General features: G+C 40.6%; 1 protein-coding gene across 3 annotated transcripts; it reads right to left on the bottom strand.

Moving 5' to 3' along the window:
• Positions 1–3,420: 3,420 nt before the first annotated feature.
• Positions 3,421–26,763, bottom strand: ciita (class II, major histocompatibility complex, transactivator). 3 transcript variants are annotated; one of them, XM_046041641.1, is made up of 22 exons: positions 25,441–26,763; positions 19,152–19,214; positions 17,318–17,365; positions 17,124–17,183; positions 16,067–16,171; positions 15,809–15,871; positions 14,195–14,242; positions 13,205–13,411; positions 11,752–11,802; positions 11,524–11,637; positions 11,373–11,429; positions 11,041–11,258; positions 9,515–10,875; positions 7,559–8,095; positions 6,941–7,120; positions 6,766–6,837; positions 6,595–6,675; positions 6,407–6,490; positions 6,186–6,269; positions 5,982–6,065; positions 4,870–4,953; positions 3,421–4,489 (listed from the first exon to the last, which is right to left on the bottom strand). In XM_046041641.1, the coding sequence occupies exons 1-22, from the start codon at positions 26,729–26,731 to the stop codon at positions 4,414–4,416; spliced, it is 4,968 nt and encodes a 1,655-aa protein (XP_045897597.1). In that variant the 5' UTR covers positions 26,732–26,763; the 3' UTR covers positions 3,421–4,413. The 3 variants fall into 3 exon arrangements, with proteins under 3 accessions (XP_045897597.1, XP_045897600.1, XP_045897602.1); XM_046041644.1 differs by lacking the exon at positions 25,441–26,763 and adding an exon at positions 22,794–23,681; XM_046041646.1 differs by lacking the exons at positions 19,152–19,214; positions 25,441–26,763 and adding an exon at positions 17,658–17,743.

The following is a 26,763-nucleotide window of genomic DNA, read 5'->3' on the forward strand; positions in this document are numbered from 1 at the left end:
AAACTTCAGGATGTGTTAAAATACTAACTAATCTTTCATGTGATCATAACCATGACACATGGAACAATAAACACAACTCATTTAAAAAAAGATCGCTTGAGTGAATTTACTTTCCGTGATTGAAAACAGCTTCTTTCGTATAACTCCGTGAAATTATGACGTATCCACCTGATTTTTCCCTGTTCTGTTAAGTAGGCCTACTGTGTTCTGTATGTGCTGAGGTAATTTGGCACATAGGCCTAGATATCCATAATGAAGGCTAGATGTCTCGTCCGCGCTGCTGGCCAATGGAGGTCAACGTCTCCACCTGGCGGCCATCTTTGCATAGGCAGCTCGCTCACTCGTAACATTGTGTTTTAATGGTGCATGTACTTTCTAAATAACCATAGCTTCCTCAATTTTATTAGCCTTTATTATGGATATCTCTGATTTGGCATATCAGACGTGTATGGTCTCCAAGAAAATCGCTGTTTCATTCGTCCCGCGTTTCAATCGTTCCGGCTCTCCCCTATATCACTCACTAAAATACAGAAAAAATAATTAAAAATAAATATTTTCTCCTAGGGCTGACCCCCAATTCATAGTTTTCAGTCACGTGACATTCGCGGTACCTGGAGGGGAAAACAACAGGCCAACATAGCGGCTCACACCGCGACTCCCCCGTAGAGACGCTGCGAAAGCAGTTACATTTATTTGGATCACCTCTCAACTTAAGAAAAACAAAGATATGAACACAAAGTGCAAGTGTACTTGGGCACTTCCGATCCATGTTACAGCATCCGCTGCCGCATTTCTATCGTCAAAAAGGGGCAGGTCCCTGCCGCCGCTCGACTGCGGTAATGTTTATGTTTACCTTGTGGGGAATCCCTCACCTAACACAGCTCAGGCTTGTCTCTTCCTTGATTTGTGCACCAGAAAGTACAATTACCATCCAGCATCATTTAATGCTGTAAATAAACATGTAAAAAGAAAAACACTTTAAATAAATGTTTTTAAAGTGCGTAAATAAATCCAAAATTGTAACCCTAACCATGGGTCGTCAGTGAGCATGTGTATGCGTAGCATGTGTGTGGTGGCCAGAGGAACACTTGCTGAAGACACTGAGCCCCAGCACCTCGCGGCACTTTCTGATAATTTATCACCGTTGATGAACTAAAGATGAACAAAGAATATTTTATCGTTTTTAAATAGCCGGTTACTTGAAATAGACCTGCGAGGAACCGCTACGTGCATGTAGTTGTCGGCAGCAGTAATGCATGTAGAAGTCACACAAGACCAGTGAATGACAGGCGAGAGAGAGAGAGAGAGAGAGAGAGAGAGAGAAATGCCAAATTGCCGCACAACGGACCATATATTTACCCTCCAGACTCTAATTGATCAAGAATTAAACATTAAGAAAAGAAAGGTATATGCCTGTTTTGTTGACTTCCAAAAAGCCTTTGATTCCATCTGGCACAAGGGCCTTTTCTATAGGCTAAACTTGAAAGTTGGCATTGGAGGAAAAACATATGATTTGATTAAGAACATGTATACAAAAAGTGAATGTGCCAGCGTTCTTCGCCCAGGGCCGGGGAGTGAGGCAGGGATGAACATTACATACACAGGGAACTTCAACATGGCTGTGAAAGATCTGAGGGACAAAGCAAGGAGAGCTTTCTATGCAATAAAAAGAAACATTAAAATCTATATTCCAATTGAAATCTGGCTTAAAATTTTCCAATTTGTACTAGAACCAATAATTCTATATGGTAGCGGAATTTGGGGACCAAAACCTAATAATGAATTTGACAAATGGGACAAAACAATCATAGAATCTTTCCATACTGAGAGCATCCTGCAGGTGCAGAGAAAAATACCAAATAACCTGTGCAGAGCATAGCTCGGCCAATACCCCCTCTTACTAAAAATACAGAAAAGATCACTTAAACTTTACAATCACTTAAAATCAGTTAACCCCCAGGCATATCATCACAAAGCCCTAACATGCCAGGAGCTGAAACCAGAGAAGAGTCCCCTTAGCCAGCTGGTCCTGTGGCTCTCTGCAGTAACAAGTCCCCAACAGCCTCAGGACACCAAATTATCAGCAAGCAGAAAGAAAAATATACTAAATACTGGAAAAGAACGACCATAACACAAAGTAAATTACAATGTTATCTGACCCTAAAAAGAGAATTCACACTGGCAAATTACCTGAGTACAATAAAATGTCCTAAACTAAGAAAAATGTTGACAACATACAGACTGAGTGAACACAGCCTGGCCATAGAAAAGGGTCACCACAGACAGAGCTGGCTACCACAAGAGGAGAGACTCTACTCCCAGTGTGACAGAGGACATAATACATAAATGACCGTTATGTTTTTATTACCTTAGAATGAGCCATTCTATCTAAATACACCGCGGGTCCTTTTACATGGGGGTCCATGTTTCTACAGTAGCCCATATAGACAAACGGCTCTACAGAGGTCATTTCATCACCACGTTCAATACGTGAAGAAGGTGTACTGTTAGTAGTAGTAGTAGTAGGAGTAGTCGACTTGTTTATTAGAAGAAAGGAAATAAAGTGTACATGGGACGCAAAGAAGTATACAGAACTTTGATTCATGTAAAATAATGTATTGCATATTTTTGCAAACATGTCATTTGTAATATGGTTATACACGTCTGTTTGCTGTCCATGCAGAGTGAACTAGATCTCTGCAGTTGGTTGGAAGTACAACTTCAAAAACTCGGGAAATGGGACCATCCGAGGAGCATGTGAATGCAGGTTGCAATTCACAACCCTCACCACTAGATGCCACTTAAACTTACGCACTGAACATTTAAGTTCTCTGATACTCATTTTTGTTTAATCTTACTTTTAAATTCCCACTTCAGTGATTTACTATTCAAGCCTCAGAGCCTCAGATATTCCTGACTTTTAATCTCAAGTATGGGTAAAGCCCCCAAAACACTTTATCCTTTATTTCCCATAATGCAACTCCACAACCTCTGTGTGGTAGATGTCTTTCAAATATCACACCCTCCAGTTAGCATTTTTTTATGCTATAAATTGTTTCCAACCCATTTCATCGTAATCTCAAGAGACACGAGAGGTCACCATAAGGAACAAGTGTTTATGTTTTCAGTACAGTTTACTCCCCCACCCCCCCCTTTTTTAAAGTTAAAATTAGGAGATGTCTGCCCTCACTCTGTACAGTCATTAACATTTTGGCTGAAAGAACATGGTGTTAAGAAAATGTAGTAATAATCAACTACGCAGAGTTGCAAACACCATGACACCATGATTAAAGGTCAGTTTGCATCAAAATAAAGAACAGAAACCTGTTGGGAAGGAAGTGAAAAGAAGTTGTTAATAAACCAATGACTTCAGTGAACATGTGAAATGATTGGTGAAAAACGGAAAGAAAAACGTGTACCTGCTGACAACATTAAACATTTTATTTACATTAAAGTGCCAGGTGATCAATAAGCAATCTATAATTTACAGCCACAGAAGGAGTGCAAACAAGTACAACTTCCTACTTGTAAGTACAAAGTACTACTTGTGCCACAAAAAAAATAACAAAACAGTACATGGCACAGGTCCCTAACCCAATGACAACAGACAGAGAAAAATCTATAAATGGCACAGCCAACATCATGAGAAACACCACAGTGCAAATGTGCTTGTTGAATTTGTACCACACCCATGGAAACATGCAGTAGTACTGCTGGGTTCAGAAGGATCATTATTTCCTTGTTTCCTTTAGTGAGATTAACTGCTGAATAAAGCTGCAAAGCATTTTCCACATTTGCTTTATTTTCCAAGGTACAAGGTACAGTAGATTTATTCATCATTTTACAACACCGGGTTGTATAATGAGATTCATTTGTAGCTCACTTTACGCTACTCAGAAAAACAAACTTTATATACAAAAATGATAGTGGATGGGTGAATAAATAATAAGTCATAGAAATACAATTATTTTACATGGTGGAGTGCTGAGGATGACTTTCCACAGCCTTATAGAAGAAACTGCAGATAAGTCTGGTAGCAGGTGTGTCACAGTGATATGTTGAAAAAAGCTTGCCAGTTGGCACAAGTTCTTAGTACATTCTCAGGGATGTTATCAGGCTGAGCTATTTTCCTCATGTTCACTCTCAGGACACTTCTCACATCTGCTGTGGACAGTGATAGTGACCGTTCTTCTGGAGGTGGAGTTGCTTTTGTAGCCTGTGATGTTTTTGATCGCCTACCTACCACATATCTTTGGTGTTATTGATGTTGAGGTCTCTCTCCAGCCCCTGCTGATGTCTCCACTTTGCCTCCTTGTTGCTAGCACACATGATTTAGAAAATGTATTTTGTAGTGTAAACATGCATGAGATCCACGATAAGTACTGTACTATCGTAAAGAGGTTTCAAATTGTTCTAATGCCAAAGGATCCGGCTGTCCTGCAGCTGAAGTCTCTCAAACACTCCATATGGAATACACTGGTTCCACATCCTGTTATGAGAAGAGGAATGAAGTAATGTAACATATTAGGGAATGGAATTAGGTAACAATACTTCCTTTGTGGCTTGATTGATGATCTCACACACACCCCCACTCAAAGTTGTGTTTCGATTGGTTTTGGGGATATTACATCGAATTACATTAATTCCCTGAAGACTTACAAACCTAACCATAACAATTACCCTAACCATAACTTGCCTAAACTTACCCCCAACCCTAAAAGTTTATGATTCAATATATGGGGACTTGCATTTTGTCCCCATTAGGAAGGCGAGTCACCACAATGTGACTGTGTAAACAGATTTAAGTTGCCAGATAAAGATTACATTAGCACCCGCCCATGCACACACAAACAAACACGATTTTCTTACCTCAAAGTCTTCATTCTTTTACAGTTCCTCAGACTGACTCCTAGGCTCTGTGCGCCAACATCTGTTAGCTTGTTATACTTCACACTGTCAGAGGAAAGAGAAACTTTTACACTTTAGGCAAGGCAACTTTATTTATTTAACACAATTCATACACGAGGCAGACTCACTGTGCTTCAGATAAAAACATGTTATACAATGCATAAAATATAAAAGAATGCATAAAATTACATTTAAATGAAAGAATGAAAGAATAAAATCAAAATGTAGTGCAAGGTTTACAGCTTTACAAAAGTTTGCACGGCACTTTCTACTACCCCTCTGGTCAGTCATCACACTGCTACAATTATTTGACACATCTTTTTCTCTCAGAGTATATGAAAGGTTTGTAGTCTAGTAGAAGGCCGATGGTAATTAATAATTATAAAATAAAAGTAATTTGAACTACCTATATACTTTTATATAATTGTATACTTTTAGGTAGTTTAATCTACAGCAATGCATCACATTCTATAACTTTGTAGTAACATAGGAACACTTTAGTTAAATCAATTCAAATCACCAAATTTGGAGATGCGTGGTTTTCACTGGAGAGGAAGGGTATGAAAAATTGTATTCTGAAAAGAAACTTCAGCAGTCTTTCTAATGTTTGTTAAAAAGATTTGCCTCTGAGATGTAGTGGAGTAGAAATATAAAGTTGCATAAAATGTAAATACTCACATAAAGTTCCTTGAATTTGTACTTAAGTGCCGTGCTTAAGTAAATGTTCTTAGTTACATTCCACCACTGCATATTGGTAACAACATTCAGTTGTATCTAATCATATTTTACTGGTTCCTCTTTTGATGTATGTGTGTGTGTGTGTGTGTGTGTGTGTGTGTGTGTGTTTCTGTTGCAGGTTTGGTGACAATGATATACAGTACAAAATAGAACAATCGCAGTGCAGTTTCTCATTAATTAAATCAAATAAACAAGGTTAGTTACTCTGTGTTTCTACAAGGTATTTGTTGCTGGGATGAGTACGATAAGAGGAAAACAAGTTATTGTAGCAGACACATAAATACACATAGCAATCATAAATTTCTAATGAAAATGTGAGATAAATATAGTCTTACTCCAGGTCAGTGAGGGAGGCCATGTGTGGCAGGACAGCTGCTAAACTCTCTGCCCCTTCATCAGAAATCACATTACTATAGAGACTGGAAAAAACAGAGGGAGGGAAAGGGAAGTGAAAAAGTGTTGTCTACAGTATGTGCTATTTTGGGTGTAGTTGTGTAGGGGTGTGTGTGTGTGTGTGTGTGTGTGTGTGCATTATATACCTTAAACAGTGCAGTTTGGGCAGATCCCTCAGCGTAGTTGACAGTTTCTTCACCCCTTCGTCACCAATACAATTCTGTGACAGACTAGAAACCAGAAAGAGAGAGCACACACTTAGTACTATCATCATATAACTACGTTAAAAATTAGATGATGTTTCTTTATTGTAAATCATCCAAGACTGGGATAAGATTGAAACCATATGAGAACATGCTGTACTCACTTTAGAATCTCCAGGAAACAAAGTGAGACCAAAGCATCAGCCAATTTCTCTGCTCCTTTGTCCCCTATCTTACTGTTCTCAAGACTGAAGGAGAGAGAGAGCTACTGTCACACACAAGAAAAAAACACATAAACACAGAGATACCCATGCGCTGAAAGACAACTAGGAATAAGGTTGTGTATATTTACTCTAAGTGTTGCAGGTTCTGTAGACCTGGCAGGAGCTCCCACAGCTTGGGAAGAGCCAGGGGACCATTGTCTGGACCCAGCCTAGAAGGAAAGACAATATCACCATCACCACCATCACCATCATCATCATCATCATAATAAATTCAGATGTCTAATGTCAGAGCTACTCACTCAAACTCCAGCTTGTGCAACTCATTGACAGCTGGTACGCCCTCTGCCAAGATGGAATGTGATTGGCTGAAACTAAAAGTAAACACACACAAGACACATATACTGTAGTTTGTATGTTGCAAAACATAACTGAGTGTATTGGCATGTGGTTGTGTCTGTGTGTGTGGTGTAATACCTGTCCGACAGCCTCTTGTGCGTGTGTATGTTCACCATCTTTGCCAGGTGCTCTATGTGACACACTTGTGTGGCTTTCAGAGGGTGGATCTTGAATTTGGACACTGCCCCTTGTAGGAGACTTTCTTCACCACTCTGCTCTAGCTGCTCCCATAAGGTGATGGCATCAGCAATGCATGCCCTAGAAGACACCCAAGAGTCGACAGTGGTATCAGTGGAATGTCATTGGACACTGATGAAGGAATACATCGCCAAAAAATGCAGAGCTCTCATGGAGCAAATGAGGGCAACCTAAAATTCTATGTGCTCTTTGGCCTTGGAAGTGCAAAAGATTATGTTAAAGCAGATAAAAACAGTTTAATTTATTAAGCACATATCCACTGGTTTTGGAAAGGGAATAAAAACACACCACTACACTCCAAACACTTTCCATGAAGTGTATCTTACTACATCCACATGTGCATGGCCTCGGAATGTGGCAAAATCTAAAGCTTGACAGATCTGCTCTACCCTGATTAGGGTTTCTAAGCTATGATTGGACAATCGCTGTTCAGGGAAGGGGTTTAACAAGCTCAGTTGATACCAAGAATACTTTTGAGATGTGGATTGTAACCAGTACCTGTATGTGTTGATGTTGCTGAGCCCCACCAGAGCTCTGAGTCCAGAGATATGTATCCCAGAATCCTCTAGATCCAAACAGAAACTTCTACCTTCAGCTCCACCCCTTTCTAGAACATTCTGCACAGCGAAGACGTCCGCTGGGTTTAGTGGAACTCCATGAAATGTTAGGACTTCAGGAAGATTCGCTGCCAGGTGAGCAACTAATTGTGTGCTGCCACTGTGTCTGCTACCATCACCATGTGTGAAACTTGCCTCATAAACATAGTGACAAGCCTCCAGGACCTGGGCGGGGCTCAGGTCACCAAGAGAAAGGCCTTCAATGTGTTTTGTTACTAAAGCTTGCTTGCCAACCACCACATCTCTAAATACTGTCTCTGTGCAAGAGTGAAGCCTCTGCAGCTCTGTCCTGTTGTGGAACAGGAGCCCGACCACAAATTGTTGAGTGAGCTCAAGCTCCTCCCTTTGAATTCGACGGCGTCCCTTTGGGACCAGCTGGAAAGGGAGGGTCTGGAGGAAAGTACGATCTGATGCATTCCTGGAAAAACAGAAAGTAAGAGAGAGTTAGGAAAATCAGAGTGGGTAGTGCAAGTGTAATAGAAAAGAGGCTGGGAGTGGAAAAGGATATGCTCTTTCACTTTCAATCTAACAAGGGACAGAGTTTATTCAAATATGGTCACTTCTTTACCAAGGTCTTCAATTCACTCTATCAATCACTCCTCATTCTTTATGCATATTATTCACATGGAAACATAGAAGATGACTTTACTCTTTTGGGGCCATATTACAGGAAGTTCCTATCTTAAGTCTTAAGTTGACAGCTAGGAAGAGTCTAAGATAGGATTTTTCTCAATTTGGTATTACAGAAGCAAATCCCAACTAACTTTAGGAATCCTATCTTATCTTACTTCATCCCATCTTATCTCAAGTTAGGAAATCATAAATACTCAATCCGACATCGGTTATCAACCTTTAATGTCTGTTACCTAGCAACCGATGCTACTTTTCTCATTTTGCCAAGCTAAATGTTTGTTAATCGCTGTTTTTTGGTAGTTTTTTTAATGAAACACACACTGAAAATGGAGCAGAAACAACAACTATCATTGAACTTTAAGTCAGATGACTTAGAGGTGTCAAAAATCAGAATTCAAACGCTTAACTGGGGAAATTAAAGAGAGAGAGTGGGCTAAAAATAGCGGATACAGTCTCGTTCTCGCATATCCAGTGTGACACCAAAATGTGTGACCTATCAGATCCTGTGACCCCAATGGGAAGTTAAGCGCCAGTGGCTTTGTTGACGATGTGAAGCGGCTGCAGTTTGGTTAGGTTTAGGCACCAAAAGTACTTGGTTGGGTTTAGGTACTAAAAGTACTTGGTTATGGTTAGGAAAACATCGTCGGGTTTTGGTTACAGAATCTGATAGGTCACAGATTTTGGTGTTACACCGGCATCCAGCGGATCAGCGGTCAGTGATATGAAGACACAGGTCACTGTGGTGTCCAAAGAGCAGATGAAACCGCTGGTTGCTCCTCCTGTGCTCCCTCACTGACCCCGGCAGAAACCCGTAGGCTACTCTTCTCGGGAAAGTTAATAGAATCAATTAAGTTCCGCCTGTTGACATTTTGTTGATTTTGTAAAAGCAATTAAAGAGCAACCATGTGGATTAAACGAGTTAGCAAACACTACCTGGTGGAAAAGTAAAAGTTAGGACAGCTCAACAGTTATCCTAAAGTTAGGAGAGTTTATTTAAGATTTTACGAAGTTAGGATGCTTCTGTAATACACTTTTCCTATCTTTAGTCAGGAAAGGAATGTTGACTTAGGAACTGTTAATCTGTAATGGCCTTTTTCCTAAATCAGTTCCTAACCCTTATTACCATGGTTACCAAGCAGTTAGGATAGGATATGCCGGTTAGGAAGTTTCTGTAATACGGCCTGATGAATAAAGAGACTTTTACCTTGACAGAGACAAATGGACCCCTGCCAAGTAACTCTGAATGAAAGGGTTGGCCCACAACAGGATGTGTTTGTCACCGGTTTCAGTGTTTACATTGTCGGTCCTCCCTCTCTTTCCCATCTTTTGTGCTTTCTCTCCTCCTCCTGTTTCTTCTCTGTCCTCTCTTCCTCCTCCCTCTTTCTCACCACTCGAGACAACCTGCCTCGTCCTCAGTTGATAAGACAAGAAGAGCCCTGTCCTGTGGCCGAATGCCTTGAGTTTTGTAGATATGGTCCGTCCTGTGGGGAGGATGGAGGAGTTTGTTTTGACCCCTTCCCAGGCCAAAGCACTCAGCTGAGACAGCAACTCTCTCTCCTCTGTTCTATCTACTTCCCCGCCAACACTCTTCATGTCCTCTCCATCCACTTCCTCTTCCTCCTGTATTTTTGCCCCCCTTGCTCTTTGGGTACGAGAACGAGTGCGAACCTCTGCACTCGACTTTGTCCGAGTATTTTTGGGATACTTCTTCATTTGAGAACTACTTGAGATTTGTGTCTGGGTTTCTTCTACAGATTGCACAGATATTTGTGTTTGAGGTTCAGCATGTGAGTGTATGCTCTTGTCCTTTTCAATTATTAGGCGAAGCACTTGATGGCAGAGCCCAGTTAAAGTTTTTGGTAGGACCTCCAAACCATTGGACTGTTCTAAAACCAAGCAGACCAACCGACATAGTCCGGGGTTCCAGCAGAGGAGATGTGGATAGCTACAGTTTTTTAAGCAGTCCAAAGCAGACGCTCTGACGGCAGGATCAGTGAAGTATTGGGACAAATATGTCTCTACATTTGTGGAGGTGAAGCCACACACCTCCAAAAGGCTGTCCGTCCGTCTGAGTAGCTGACTGGCAGTGCCTCTTGGTCGGGTAGAGAGCAGAAGAGTACAGCCTGGAAGGAGGACCCTCTGAAGGATGGCAGAGTACAACTGTCTTACTGTGTAGATCTGTGCTTTACTGTCTTTCTGCAATGATGTTACCAGGTCTTTTTCCTGAGTCTGGAGCAGAGTTTCATAGTCCCGCAACTCAGCAAACCCATCAAAAATGATGAGCACGCGCTTAGGGGCTGCAAAGATTTGAGTGTACACTGCCTCTGGGTCCATGCAGGAAGGGGCAAAAGAGGACAGGTTTAACAGGAGAGTCTGAAGGCTGAAGGCCGGATCTGTTAAAGTGAGTGCTTTGCCGTCTAATAAGAAGATAAAGTCAAACTGGGGGATACAGTCTCTGGACCAGTCAAGACACAGTTTCTTGATCAGCGTCGTTTTTCCCATGCCAGCATTGCCGAGTAGCAATATGTAGCGTTTAGGTTTGTCTCCATTTGAGCCTTCGAAGATCTGAGTTGAAAAAAATACAAACAGGCACCAGTGAGTTGCAGCCAGTGATTTCAGCAATGTTTTTATTTACACAGCAATTAAAAATACTCACGTTCATAGTATTGAATTTGGCAGAAAAGCACATCACTAGATCATAGCTGTTTTGAATAAAAGTGAAACTCTGACCTGACTCTGCCCCAACAAGCTTTTTTGCCGATCTGTGTGTCCCATGATGACTAGCTCCTTGTCCAGAAGTTTGTTCGTACTTTTTCCAGAGCGAAGAATCTCTCTCTGGCTCACTTGCACATCGACGTAATGAGAGTTTAGGCTAAGGCCTGTCTCCATTTCCTGGCAGGTTTGACTCATGTGGGCTTTAGCCTCCTGAATGTATTCCTTTACTACCTCTGAAAAACCAGCACAATTGAATAACAAGCTGATTCTCAACAACGCATGATTTGTACTTTCAGGAAATTTTTGATCAAAGTAGAAGAGTGGAGTATAAGAATGTAGCAACTTACGTGGAATATCAAGGACAGTGGGGGATGGAGGAAGAGGTGATTCCTTACATGTAGACTCTGAAATTATCATGTCGTGATATTTGTAAGATGGCAATAACCCCACAGGCTTATTGCACAAGCAGAAAGAAATGAGACGGATATTGATACTCACCATGGCTGGGAGAGAGTGGTGAGGCACAAGGGGGAGACATGGCTTTGCTAGCTGTGTCCGACAAAGATCCTGGAGGGGATGAACTCATTTGGATTGGTGCTACTGCACCGTCCACTACAAATGCAAGAGGAAAATGATTAAGAGCCTGCATTCACAAAACACACACACACACACACACACACACACACACACACACGTTCATTCCAGGTTAAAGGGGTTTTTACTCACCTGGGGAGAGGGGTGGCACTTGGCGTTTGCAGGGTGGTGAGGCAGCAGGAACTATATTAGAAATATGGGTTAGAGTATGTACTATTGATACAGTGCAATAAACAGATGTACATGAGGGGTTTAAGGCAAGTTAATGTAAATTATATAAAAACATTTCATATTGAAAGTGCCTCATATAGTGCACTGAAGACATTAAATAAAAGAGTAATTTAACATGCATTTAACTTAATAAAATACAAATTAAATGGAAAGAAACAAAACATTTGGGAATGAAAACACAGATACAGATGGAGGGAGTTTTGGGTTAGATTTACAACAACAAATCTATTGGGAAGTGTATTAAAGCAGTACTGGGGAATTGTTTTAAAAAAAACTTTTTAATTTAATTAATTAAATTAAATTTTTATACTTCATATTTGCTAAAACTCACTCTATGCTGACAGTAGGGCATTAAACAGACAATCTGTGAAAAATCAAGTTCCTCTGCATCCTTTTACTGCTCCTAATGTCATTAGCAAGAATCCACCACTCCCAAGGTAAAACAACCAATCAGAGCCAGGAGCAGTATCTAACACAGTGTCAATATCTTCATTGCGTAACTTCAGAAGTTTCTCAAACACAATGTCTGAGAAAAAAACACCAGCAATGAAAGAACTGCCCAGCCCTCCTTTGCCAGCAACAGCGTACAGTACAAAACACGTCTGTAAACATGTTACGGTTCCACACGAGTTTCTGGCTCATTGTGATTGAATCGATGGCACTCGCATCGACAACTGGAAAGGGGGCATGACAACAAACGGTGGGGAATAACATTTGAGGGGGTGTGTGGTACTAGTCTCTCATCCTGCTTTTCAGACATTTTGGCAGCTGCCTAGACCTTAGAGCTGGGCCACTATGCCCTAGGCCGCGAAGCACTGGAGGAGCGTCTTTGAGAAGACGAGTAGATGCGAGAGTAACTGGGGTCTCATCGTGGGATGAGGTTACTCATTAATGATTCATCAATAATAAAGTTGTTTCTGATTCATTCCTCACTCGTTTCTTAATTATTTCTTAATTTATTTATTAATAATCATTAACTAATCATTAGCTATTAGTTGGTCATTATAATTATAACTAATGGTTCACTAGCAGTTAGTTCCTCTTCGTTCCCTAGTAACTATGCAAAATGTTGTGCACCCTGTTGTAAAGTGTTACCAGTTCTCTAATGACAGCTGGATCAAGGTTACACTTTTTAGTAGAAGCTTGCTTAATCTAGTTTTAGTTTTCAGGGTAATTGAAACTTGCATATCAACTGAGACTTAATTTCCTCTATGGACACAATGTCAACAAAAATGGAGCACTATAAGCTTCAAAAGCAGGACATTTTACAGGGCTATTGCACTAAAGTGCACTAGATTGTACAGGTGTACCTAAAAAGAACTGGTAACTCAGATTATGTGGATACTTTACTCACCTAATATGTAAGTAGGTGTAGTAGCTGTATTGGAGAGTGGAAATCTAATAACCGGAGGAGAGAGCCTCAGTGTCTGAACGACCTGATATTGTGGAGTGTCTGGGATGGTGATAAACTGAATGGAGGGATGAAGATGAACGATTCTTGGAGGAGTCGTGGAGAGGCCTGCTGTCGCTGCTGGACTTGAGTCTGAGCCTGTGCCAGAGCCTGCAAAACAAGCAGTAACAACATTCTTATCATTCTCTGCCAACAGGTTTTGCCAACCTTGAGCGTATCAAAAAGGGAGGTTAAACAAAGAAAACAAGTGGATAGTTTAGTTTCCGAGGCCAAAACAACGATTCAAAGGCCAAGATTTAGTGTCATGAATAAGACTTTCATATTTGCAGACTTAAGACTTGAAAATGAAGGCTCTCTTATCAACAGTCGGAGACTGACAACAGTGCACTGTAAGTGACAATCAACACTGTGGGTAACAAACAATTTTCATAGTATTGCAAAATCGGATATCTAACAAGCATCAAACTGATCTGGGGGAAGTCGAGGTAGAGTTCTTCTTTTGGTTCATCAATGCGAGATCTTATCTGAAGCATTCAAGATTAAACTTCCCATTAGTCTGAAGCAGCCTTACATGGTTTGCATTGTATGTAAAATGTCATTTTATTTATGTAGTCTCATCTGCACAGTGCTCACATGTTATTACATGAAACATATAACATACAATATAGTATGTAATTATGTACGTATGTAATTTAATAGTATGTAATATGACGTTAATACCCTGTTTTGCTTATCTGTCCACTTTGCAGCAATACTGATACAGACATTCTCGTTGGTTTCTCCAAGTGCAGTTAATTAGCTTTTTAATTTACTGCAGACCTGCACCTCTGAGGCAGATTCATTTTGCTTGTTGCCCCTTTAAATGTTTACAAAACCAACAGTGTCTTCCTCTGTTCCCCTAAGAATCAATTTACTGTAGGAATAGAAACTTACATTGAGTGACAGTTGGCTCCGCCTGTGCCTCTGTGGTTTTTGGTCGGCCTGCAAGGGTTGAAGAACCAACATTACCACATGAACACAGCCAGACAAAAAGCCCAGAACCACCAGTCTGAACATTATACTTCAGACCAAAAGCACTACACTACAGTTTTCTGTGGCCTCTAGTGGTGCTGTTTCAGGTTGCAACCACTACCTTCCCACGCGTGTGCTTGAACGATATTGGACGATAACAAAAACGGTGAGTGAGCTAGACTAAATATTATAAATTGTTGCCACACTTTATGATGCTGCATACCGCAGTAAGTAACGTTACTGTAGTGAATAGGTCCTCTGCTACTTGTTGTTGTCCTCTACAGTTATGTTGCATTATTGTATATTATGTGGGTCACGTAAGTTACTGCGACTGAGACCAGAAAAGTGGCTGTGTACCTGAGAATCGGTAAAATGACAATCGATGTAAATTGAAAGGCAGAATGCAAACATCATCAGATCCATGCTAATGTAGCTGGCTGCCCAGCTATTGGTTTTAGAAACAAATTGTTCCACATTGTGGTTTTTGTTACATCATTTCGTGCAGGCTAAAATCAACACTTTGACATTATACTGGTACACAGAATAGTAATATGGATCACGTTAGCTCGTAAAGTAATGTAGCCAGATTACAACTAAAGTACTTTGCAACGGATAACTTTGGCAACAAACCTTGTTTTCGCCCAATGTGGATATGATTCTCATTTGTCCTGACGAGCTTCAGCACATAAATTGTTTTCATTGTTTTTTATTCTTGCATTGAGTTTGTGTGTTTGGTGTTAGCAGACTCAATTTTGTTGTAGCTGTGTGTAGAGTTCAGAATCAGTAGGCAAGAGGCTCGGGAGCAGGAATCCAGAAAATCCGACTCGATTTTTTCACATAGATGCAGAATAGTGGCTATTTCAAGCAAGCGAGAAAGCAGGTGTGTGGGTTATTTTTATGTGAGATTACAACCCGTTCACAAATAGGCAATAAAAAAGTGATTAATTGATGGTGTGATTTCATAAAAAAATGACATATAGCCCCTTTAATGGAAAGAACCAATCATTATATACCATGGTGTTGGCAAGTTTTAGCTCCTTCTCTAAAAATCATGTTAGCATCTTTAGCCTTTTTGCTGACTATGCGTTTGCATGCTGTATAGTTACCAACTACCAACTATTAGACTCTTGATACTTGCTTGAGTGGTGTAATTCACGACAACGAATATCAAGTTCACATAATTTTACTTACTGTTGCATGATAATGAAGGTTAAATACAGATTCATTTGAAAAATCTGCACCTCATATCAATGTAACTTTGAAAAACATTGATGTTGACTTGACTATGATGGAGTGTTCAACTAAAGCAAGTTTCAAGAGTCAGAAAGTTTGGTTTTCATATTGTACAGAAATGAATAGAAACCAATGGCTGCCTGGAGCAGCAGAAAAAAACTAAATCGCATTCAAACACATAGCATGGTAGCATGGTTTGCAGAATGATTAAACATCAGCTATATTTCACAGTGACCCACATTTGAAGCCTCAGTTAACTTAAGAAATGAATAAAAGACTAAACCAAACAGTCTGGAAACGCACCTGCTGCTCTTTGCCTTTTTGGCCTAGGTGTGTTCTCATCAGTGCACCGTTGTGATCGAGGAACTGGAGAGGAAAAATATAAACAGAACATGTAAAGCTGCTACAAAAGCAAGTACAACTGATACAAGTTCAAGCTTGCTAAATGTTGCGGCTGCGATCCCCAAAATTATGGCATAGGGGTGATCAGGACAGTTTTCCAACAACTGAGCAGGCACTGAGCTGTAGTTAACAGGTTCTAGTTAGCGGCTGATCCTCTACCTCTGGGTCTTTTCCTCTTGTCATTTGTTTTGGCTGGTAGTTTGTTCTGCTGTCTCTGCTGGTGGGTGTCTGGCTTGGGCAGCTCTGTTGGGATGGAGACGTCACCTGGCGTGCATGAAAGAAGAAGCAAAAGAATCAGTGAAGCAACTCGCAGACACCAGAGAAGGTATGATTTTCAGTACTAAGCTGAAAATGAGTAAGTTTCTCAGAACATCTTGAAGGTTTGAAAAAGGAAGTGGTAGACAAGGTAAAACCTAAGGCAACTTTCGAACATCACCAAGTAAAAAGTTCCTTAAAGGGATAGTAAGTGATTATAATCCAATACTTAAATTCAACAAATATTTTTTTCATGGTTTGCTAGCTCTCTGTTCTCTCAGTTTTCTTAGACAGCCCTGGCTCTATAAGTGGAAAACAAAGAAATTGGCGTGGACCTTCCCCACAACATTGTTCTAGCCATTCAGCAACAGGTGCCATTAGAGGTCGTGCACAGGAGGACGGGGAGGGCAGTGGGAGAAAGAGTTCTATACAACGTACGCATTTGAATGCGTGGGACTCTAGGCACTGTGAAGAAGGACAGATGGCCGAGAAACTGCCAAAGAGGAAAAGAGTATAAATAGAGACAAAAGTTATATGGCCAGGCAAGGGCAAAGGTGTTTCAACGCTGGAGAAACTGCCAATATTTGAAAGTTGAGGGGCGGAGCTTCTGAGGGAGCACTGAAGGGAGAGGTATATTTGTTTGGCACTTGAGTTCAAATATCAACAATCCTTCTGAAGAATCACTTACTCTCCCTTTAAGTTGTCTGGGTTCTCATGGTATTGTATCCTATAGAGTGATGTGACTTATGTTTAGGGTCAGTCATGGCCTGTGGACTAGATTAACACATTATAATATCTAATAAAAGTTAGTAATCTAAATGTTTCAGTGTGTCTGTCTATCTATTATTCATCCACTGTCAACTGTGTATGTTTGTTTTAACATTTAGCATAACCTTTTATTTTCTCCTTGATTGCATGTTAATGTGTCAGCAGTTGCAAAATGAAAAGAGGAGCTCCTTACTGCAGTTGTTGAGTTCCTCCTCACAATTCCACCATGGATCGCCAAAGAGCACTTCTGTGTCTAGGTAAAATGACATAGAGGGAATTAGGCAATAGATAATGTGCAAGTCATGTGGCAAGCCGTTATTGTGTGTTATTGCAATCTGTACACTGAATTCATGAATGAATGTGTGCAGAGGTTTGTTTGCAACTTACCCACTGTCTTTAACAGGTAATCTTCATTCATGTATTCAGATAAATCATCTGAAACACAAATAATGAGCATTAACGACAAATCATTTGTCAACGACAAAGCAACACTTTGCTTTCCTATCATTAATTTATAGTTACTAATGAATTCACAATTGATTCACATTTCACAATTCAGTGGACTATGCATGTCTGTTTCTGGGGCTGCTTTCCTAAATTCAGCATTTCTCAACTATAACGATTGAGTTTGAGTTGTACTAGATTACAGGACCAACAATTCATCAGCATCTATCAAGACAAGAGGCTGCAACAGCAGAAAACATCCACGTTCAGATGGGCTTGGCACCTCTTCGTAAAGGAGAACTCTGTCTGAATGACCAGGAGGAGACCAGGTGGAGCGCGACCAGCTGCTACAGCCTCTAATTGGAGTCTTACAGATATCTGGGTAGCCTGTCCTGAACCTGAGGCCCCATTCACACTAGTTCGTTTTGGTTTAAAAACAAGTTTTCAAACGAATACGATCTCCGTCCACACCAGCGTTTTAGCTGCGTATCAGAGTTGATCTCCGTCTACATTAAAACGACTGAATCTAGTGGCCGCTCATGTACACTGGGCTTGCGTGTGCCAGTGTAAAAATGAAGCAGATGGTCTATTCTGTTACAGACGATAAGGCGAAAGAATAAAATACTCCAGACGAACAACCACACCAGATATTCTTTTGCATGGACCAATAACGAGCTGGGGCTGTTACTGAATGTAACACGGGAGTTAAAAGCGGCTGTAGTGGCGGAAAACGCAAAGTAAACAGCGACATTCACAGTACAAGAGTAGGATATAAGTTTTATTTGTACGCTACAAAGTATTTTAATAAAAATATCAAGTCAAAAACTCTATCAGTAGCACCGTGTGTCTGCTTTGCATGACTTTTAAGACTCAGAGAGCCAAGCGTGAGCATCTGCGTCATCTCTAAAGCATTCGTTTGCCCGTACATACTAAAAAGCCCTCCGTAGTTTCAAAACGAAAAACAGGGTCGGCAGCGTTTCCAAACTTCTCTGTTTTAGGGTTTTTTTTTTCGCCGTTTTAGTCTGGACGGGAGGTGCAAACGTAGCAAAAGGTCTCCGTTTTAAAACCAAAACGCAGTAGTGTGGACAGGGCCTTAGGCTTAGATATGCAGCTAAAACTGTTTTAAAAAGGCCAGAGTTGTGCACTTAAAGTAAAAGTAACACAAATAGCGTATACAATAGCATTAGTGTTTAAATGTATTCCTGTGCCTATGTGGCATTCCTTGATCTGGTTATGTTGAAAATGTAAATGTAAATCGCTGATGTGTGATTATTTCATCAATCACCATCTTTATTGCTGCATTTCTGCCACAGTAGTGCAAACCATCAAATTCAAACTGACCTGTTTGTTATTTACCTTAGTGCAGTTGTTGGTGGTGGTCCTGGTGCAATAAGTAATGTTAAACTTATTGTATTATCTTCAGTTCTATATCAGTATATCTTACACAGTTTATCTTGAGTTTTGTTTCATTCAACAGGCTATTTAACAAGGTCTGCTTCATATTTTGGGTAAAGGTTTCTCACTTCATCATCTCACCTGTCTAGTTTGGTGAGATTTCAGATATTTTTCAGATATTTTATCTGGGCTCAATCAGTCACTGAATAAAGAAATGTGTCCAGTTACACCTCAAAGGTGATATTTTAATGTTTTTCCAGAAGTTTTATGAAGCAAACTATAGCAAACTTCCATGTAATCAGTGTGTTGATTCATGTAGAACCATTCTGCAGAGCTTGTTTCTCCAGTGTAGATAGGAAATCAAAACTCAAACAATACAAACCTGGTAGATCCCCTAAATCAGGGCAGATAATTTGGTCCACTTCTATTTCCTGCATCTTGGCTCCTGATAACACACACACACACACACACACACACACACACACACGCACACACACACACACACACAAAACATCACATGAGGATTTAGCATGTCTTGGTGAGTGTCATTGCTGGCAATTTTCTGTAATCAAGCTTTGCACGTTCCCACGTTATGTTTCAGAATTTCCTCATTGCTGAATGAATGAAAGACTTCCTGCACTCTTAAAGACTTTTAAAGAGCCAGCTTAAGAGGGAAAACAAATATTCTCAGCAAAAAGCAAAGAAAACAGATTTATCAAGCAACTCGCTAATACTCATTTGCAAACAAAGCCGGTTTTATTTTCTTAGCTATGGTGTGTGTGTGGTTTATGTCTGAAATGGACATGTGGGGTTCTTCACTATCCCAAAACATATCTCAGGTACATAACTTTTATCTCCGACTTCTTTGCGAGTAGAGATGGATTTTTACGTACACTTGTCACTTTCACATTTTATTTTGTGCAGTCTGATAATAAGATGATATTTTATATAATAAAAATATTTAGAGAGAAGAAAAATGATGATTAAAGACAAGAATGGTAAAACAATAACAATAATAAAAATTGTGTTTAAGAAATGATTTAAAAGACGTCACTGATTCTGCAAGCCTTATCTCCTCAGGCAGGTCGTTCCAAAAGCCGAGGGTTCCTGATGGCAGAAGCACGGTCACCTTCAGATTTAAGTCTCGACCTTGGAACGGCCAGACTTGCCCAGAGATAGGCAGCATTTATGATACATATATCAAAAAATAAGTATTTCAAATACAAAATAGGATTTTGGAATTTGATAGGTTAAGTGAAAATAGCTTAATATTTTGTATCAAAATTCTTCAGTCTTTTGTATTTGGTAGTTTAAAAATACTGTGCAATACTTTGTGAGAAGTCTAAACGATGACATTATAAAAATGCTGCCTCTGGTTGGTGCCTACTCAGTAATTTGCCCTACAGAGATCAGAACAGAAAATTGACCCGAAGAAGAAGGTCAAGGTGAAAAACGTGTAGGTGTGTTGCTCCATCGATTTTTGGCATAAATTGCTACAATTCTTGACAGTTCCTGTTTTCGTTGGTTGTGCATCCACCACTGGTGTTTGTTTTAGCTCACAACTTCTTGTCACGTCTAAATGTGGAATTGTTCCCAAATAAGTCAGCTATCGGACAAGACTGTATGGGTACTGTATTTGAAAATGCACGCCTCCCAGGTCGTTCTGAGTCAATGAGTTTTTCTAGGTCAGAGTTTCTGAGCATTGCTTTCATTTTGGAGATGGTTCTCATTTGAAAGAAGCAGAACTGGACAACTTTTTTGATGTGTGGTTTCGAAGCTTAGATCTGAATGTATAGTACACGCACATTTCTGGCGGTGGGCTTCACCTTAGCAGACATGGAACCAAGGCCACTCTCAATACGACTAATGTTTGAGATTGAACAATATGATTTCTGAATTTAAACTATTGAGTTGAAGAAATTGCTGTGCCATCCAACAGCTGACAACACTTTATGCTGCTTCTGTTAGCGCCTTTCTAGCTTTTCGACCACTCAAAGCGCTTTTACACTACATCTGACAACACTTTATGCATGCTTCTGTTGGTTGTTCTCTCAGAGTTGCAGAACTGCAGTATATGTTATAAATTAGCGATTTGAGGGACGCCACTGTGACTGAGGGGTTAGGATGCCTGCCATGAACTACAATATCCTGAGTTTACATACAAGTGGAACAATTATTTGCTCACTGTTGAAACCCAGAGACATGCGTGACAGCTTGTGCCAACGTTGCTAAGTCCTACTGGTAGTATTGTACTGTTATCTGTTTATACCTCGTCATTATCACTTATAATGCTTGTGGGGTCACAAACTAAGGCATCACACAAACAAGCCCCACATGATCAAATGGCTACATTTGTATTATTCAAATGCAATATTGATTTAGCATGTTTGCATCATTACAAACCGATTGCATCAGTAATAGGTATGATGGGTGTTGAAGATAAGCTTTAATATTATTCTGCCTGTCTGCCTTATCCTGGACACACCCTGCAAGCTTAACAAAACATTTATTATAGGAAGTATCCACATCCATTCTTTGCCTCCTTCAGTTTAACTCGGACTAACATTAAAGCCAAGCTAAGTTATGCCTAGCGTTTAGTCACAAATGAAAGACAGGGGAGGCACTGTGACTCAGTGATTTGCACTTTTACCTTGTGCCTATTGGTATGAATGTTTGATGGTGTTAAGTTGTTTTAGTCAGGACAACTCAACCTGCTGCATTGTACCTTCTACAGTTTCAGTTAAGAGACTATGTGTTGACGGTTTTCGATTGAGTCCTGGTACAGCCCCTTAGTATATAAAGTCAGAACACTAAATAACAGCCAGAACAAAGACCCGCTGCATTAATTGTGGACTTTCAACTCAGACTAGTAGCTTACTTTGAACACAGATTGCGTGTGAATCGTGTTACTCTGGGCATGCCGTTTGCAGGATAGAGGAGGTTAAGGGTGATAATACACTGGTTGCTCATGCTATTGTAGACTTTTTTTTAAAATAAATAGTGGTGGGGGTGATTTGATAACAGGCAAAACAAAGAAGGACCAATATGAGACACTCGCCAGTTTAACACAGCACCATGTTGCATGCTCTGTCACAGTAACATCATCAAAACAACGCACAGGGTTGTACAGAAAGGTCATATTGCTAAAACACAGAATAATACTAGGTTAAAAACAAACAAGTAAAGGAATAGGTCATATCTGTTCATATTATATATTATTTTTCTATTTCTTTGAAATATACTGTTTTGCGTACTGATTGTGTATTTCTTTGTAATCTGTCGTTTTGAGTATTGATGTTTTGGTGTGTTTTTTTCTCTTGTGTGTTGTGTGTGGACAAATCAATAATAACAAACACACGCAGCACAAAAAATGGCCAGGGTGTGAAAAAGCTATATATAATATAGCTACATCCTGGAAATGAATGAGTGAAATTCTTTGTTGCTGGTATAGTATGCTCACACACCCCTACACACAATACATCCTGCAACCTTGATTCTGTTTGGTGTTTTCACTTTCTTTTATTCACTGGAAGTCCCCACAAACACCAGGATTTCACCGACTTCACCCTACAACAAACTTTCATCTAACTTGCACAATTTTACACATTGGGGATATGATGGCTGAGCCACATAAAGGATATTTACACACATGCAATGGAGTTGACTTGCCTTATGATGGGTGAAAGTTTGGAACATACATACACACAAAACATCACTGTAAAGGCGGCTATTAAACTGATGCATTTTTGCATAAAGGCAGAACATACCAAATAGAAATTAAGCATTTTTAGATTTTAACTTTTTTTTATAATGATCACCTAATGATGCAAGTCATAGAAAAAAACGTTTTCCTCTGTGTATTCTTTGGTAAAACAACTTGAAATCATAACAAAACGCCTAATTTACATTTGAAGAGATGTAGATGAAAGTGAAGACCCCCGAAATCTCTTCCTAACCATGCTTGCGCACTTTGGATAAACGCGCTTAAATCGCCCTATCACATATGGGATAGCATTTATCTTACCGGGACGATCTTATTGGATGATGCTCAAATTCGCTGACCTCCTGCTGTATATTCCCTGTGCGATGAACTCTCAATCGCGGTAATTACCCGCCGTATGTCCTCATATACCCTATACCTAACAGTGCGCACAATAACCTGCTCAGTCAAATAACACACTCTCAGCTTTTACTTTCATTTTGCCTTGCACTGTGCCTCCAAGAGACTGCGTCGGACATGATGAGGCAACGGTTTGTTTCTAGACCAAACTGCATGTTCTGTTTAGGTCTTAATGTAACTTCCGTCATTACATTTTTTTGAAGCCCATCACCACTCATTCGCAATGATCAGTTGGCCCAGGGTAACAGAGAGGATGTGGGTGACAAAGTCACACCTTGAACCTAAATAAATGAGCATTACCACTTTCACCAAAAATACCGCGCTGAAATACTGGTGTTACTTTCTAAACCAGCAACCTGTTAGTTAAATAATTGAGTTCAGGAGGCTAAAGTAAGTATTCTGCCAGAGTTTGAACTGGACCAACAACAACTAAAAAAGAGCCTGTATGCTCTTCCTTTTCCGTTTCCTTGATTATGATGATGATAAATAATTTTGAATCACTGGTTTCCTTAAAATATATATTGCTGGGTGAAGATGCCGCTCCACTCAACCTCCAGAGCGGCATCAAAAGAGCTCCATATCTTATGGAATTGCATCTCTTTCTTGCCCTCTGACAACTCATATTTTAGGAATGTTTTCCATTTTTGAAGGGTGATTCCTAATTTTTGAGCTTCTGACATAATAATTTGCCATCCAGTTCCCCCCCAACAGTTTGAATGAGGCAGATCATTTGTGAAAATGTAACTTTATAATGAAGTTCTTTAAAACCATCTTTCAGTGTTCTCCCAAATCTTTCTAATTTTGTCACGATACCAGAAGCTATATGAGGCAGTCATTTTGCCACATTGTAAACAACTTAAAGAACCACTGCTCTGAATATTACTATATTATATATATATATATTATAGATAGTCTGTCCCAGGTGAGCTCACATCAGGTCCTCTGTGTCTGATGCCCTCATTCTTTTCTATTCAGTGCTATCTGAATATGAGCTCTAACTACCTGCTACATCACAAACACACATGTTCATAGTTTTCTTCTTCAGCACTTTTTCCCAGCAAGGTCCTTGTATTGTTTCTGTTCCAAATATTATAATATAATGCTCATCCATCCATCCGTCGTCAACCGCTTATCCTGTGTACAGGGTCGCGGGGGGCTGGAGCCAATCCCAGCAGACATCGGGTGAAAGGCGGGGTACACCCTGGACAGGTCAGCAGTAATATAATGCTTATATTGGTTGAAATATACTATTGCAACCCTGACTCACTGTGTAACCACTAAACAACACAGATATGACCTCTTGCTCTGGGCAAGGAAACATGAGGACTTCCGGTAATAAACTGGAAAGTACCTGTTCTACCAGTTTATCAGAATCTGGTGAACCACTTAGTGCCATGGTGCCACACAAACTCATACCATAAATGTCTGTCAACCTTAAAACAATACAGGCAAGCTGTTTTCTTTAGAAACAAAAGGTGAGTGTGTGGACATGCAGTATACATTCTATTTTCTACTGACCTGCTTTCTATTAATTTTTAACAAAATTTTGTAACAAAGAATTTCCCCTCGGGGATCAATAAAGCATTTCTAATTCTTCACACAAACACACGCACGGTCACCACCGGTATATATATGGTGCTCTAAGAGTAAGGAAGGGGACAGAGTGAGCAAGACAGAAGGTGGGAGGATGCAAAGACAAAGAGAGGGGCAGAAGAATTAAACTTTTTGTGATGAGCGTCTATGCTCAGGAAGAGCAAAAACACAAAGTTGGACATGTGCACAGTGTGGCATGTTAGAACAAAACTGTTGATCTTAATATTATTTTGAAGTTGTAACAGTGTTGACTGTGCTGAGTAATGGAATGCAACACTTGTTACCTAAATGATAAATAACAACAATTGCTGACTGGGAAATCAAAGGTCGGTCACACCCATTTGCATGAAAGCCAAGCGCCGCCCCTTTAATTTGGTCCTATTGCAGTTATCTCCACAGGGCTAAACATACTTTGCGCCCCACATTCTTGTCTTCCACCAAAGCTTTGTGTTATGTAACACTGATTCCCACAGCAAAGTCCATCATGGCTGTTTAGTGTCCAGTTCACCTCGCTTTGCATAACAAATATTTCCCTGTTTTAACTCCTTGAAACCCGGTGTCTGATCTGTGGGTGCAGTACAGTACCAGCCTCCACCTTCTTTCGACACTCTGTTTTTGTTGCCTGGGGATTAGGCTACTCAAAATGAAACTGAAAGTAAGGCACACCCAATCCACCAAAACCTCTCCAGGCATTGACTCAAAATAGTAACTTTAGCTTTTCATGGAATTACCAACATTACTCATGCAGTGAGCCGACTTTCATTTGGTGTTTGTTTTTCATGGAAATCAACCAGGGGAAAATGGGATGCACCCAGAGATCTTGGACAGAAGTTTCTTTCTGTGCTAACCATGATGTCAAGGCTTTGAGAGTGTTCTTATTGCCCCGGACAGAACAGAACAGAAAACACTGAGCAGGATTAAGAGCAAAAATTACATGATAATTTGACTGCAAACTCACCCCAGTGTGAATCCACCCTTTCCTTATCCTCTTTATCCTCATGGGTGTCTGTTATGCCATTAGTGCTGCACGTTTTGGTACCATAAGCAGTCCTGAAAACATTTTCTACATTGTCTAAAACACCTAATGCCATGCTGTGATCTGTGTTGGAGTACAAGGAGTTATCTTGTGCGTCAGTAGGATTGTCTTTTGCTGTGCAGAAAGAAAGTAAATATGCAAAGTCTCCTGTAAACCCTGCATCTGTGCCACACTGAATGTCTCCTGCCAAATGAAGCAGGTCGTCCGATGTGTTTGTTGTCTTGTCAGCGACCCAGCAGACATTGAGATCACCCTCCAGCCTGTCTGTGATGTTGTTGTTAGTGTCCGTTGCCATGCAGGCTTTAACAGGTGAGGCACTCTTTTCTGTGCCAGAGACACTGAAATGATACCTGTTCAATGCAGGTGTTTCCGTGCCGTTTAATGTGGAGAAACACAGGCCTTTTGGTGCGTCGACGGCTCCCTCTGTATCCAGTGTGCCGCTTGTGACTTCAGCCTCTGTGCACCTAAAGATGTCAGCGTACAAATCAAGTGTCTTGCAAGCGACTGCAAGCTCCGTTTCCTCTTCCATATTCAAAACAGCGCATTGTGCTGCAATGTCTGCCGCTGTGTTTTCACTTGTTGCACAGCCAGCAGTCATACAAGGAACCAGAGGCAGCAACATCGTTTCTCCTCTGTCCCAGTGCTGCCACAGAGGGACAGCTATCCTTCTGGCTGCCTCCTCTACCTGCTCTAACCACTCCTTCTCATCCTCCAAAATCCCCTGAGCCCTTCTTTCATTATCACTCACTGGCTTCTGTGTTGATTTTGCACTTCTCAGCAGTTCTTTCATTTCACCATCTATTGCCAGACTGCATTGGTAGTCACATACTATCGGTGTAGAAAATAGCCTGTGATTTTGGTAGTGCTCATCAGACAGTGGATGAAATGTTGGCCTGGACCTTGTGCCGTTATGGTCATCCACTGACAATACAGGCTCCGATCTTGACTGGTTGTGGTCAGTGACGGCACATCCTGTGAGATGACCTTGGTTGAGGTGCCGGTGGGTGGCAGATCCTGGTTTACATGTTGTTTCTCTGTGAACTGACTCAGGTGTGATCCCCTCAGTAAGTCGGTGCAGACTCAAGCTCTTGCTGTAGGCCTCCGAGATGATCTGCTCCTCCACCAAACTCTCCAGAAGGGCTCGGATCTCAGCAGGAGAGGCCCTGGTCAGAGCCAGACGCACTCCGTCCAGAACTTCCTCGAACCGGGCCATGGCGACAACGGATGCCCCTGGACATTGATGAC

This window comes from Micropterus dolomieu, linkage group LG02, assembly GCF_021292245.1.
Source record: "Micropterus dolomieu isolate WLL.071019.BEF.003 ecotype Adirondacks linkage group LG02, ASM2129224v1, whole genome shotgun sequence".
Lineage (NCBI taxonomy): Eukaryota > Metazoa > Chordata > Actinopteri > Centrarchiformes > Centrarchidae > Micropterus > Micropterus dolomieu.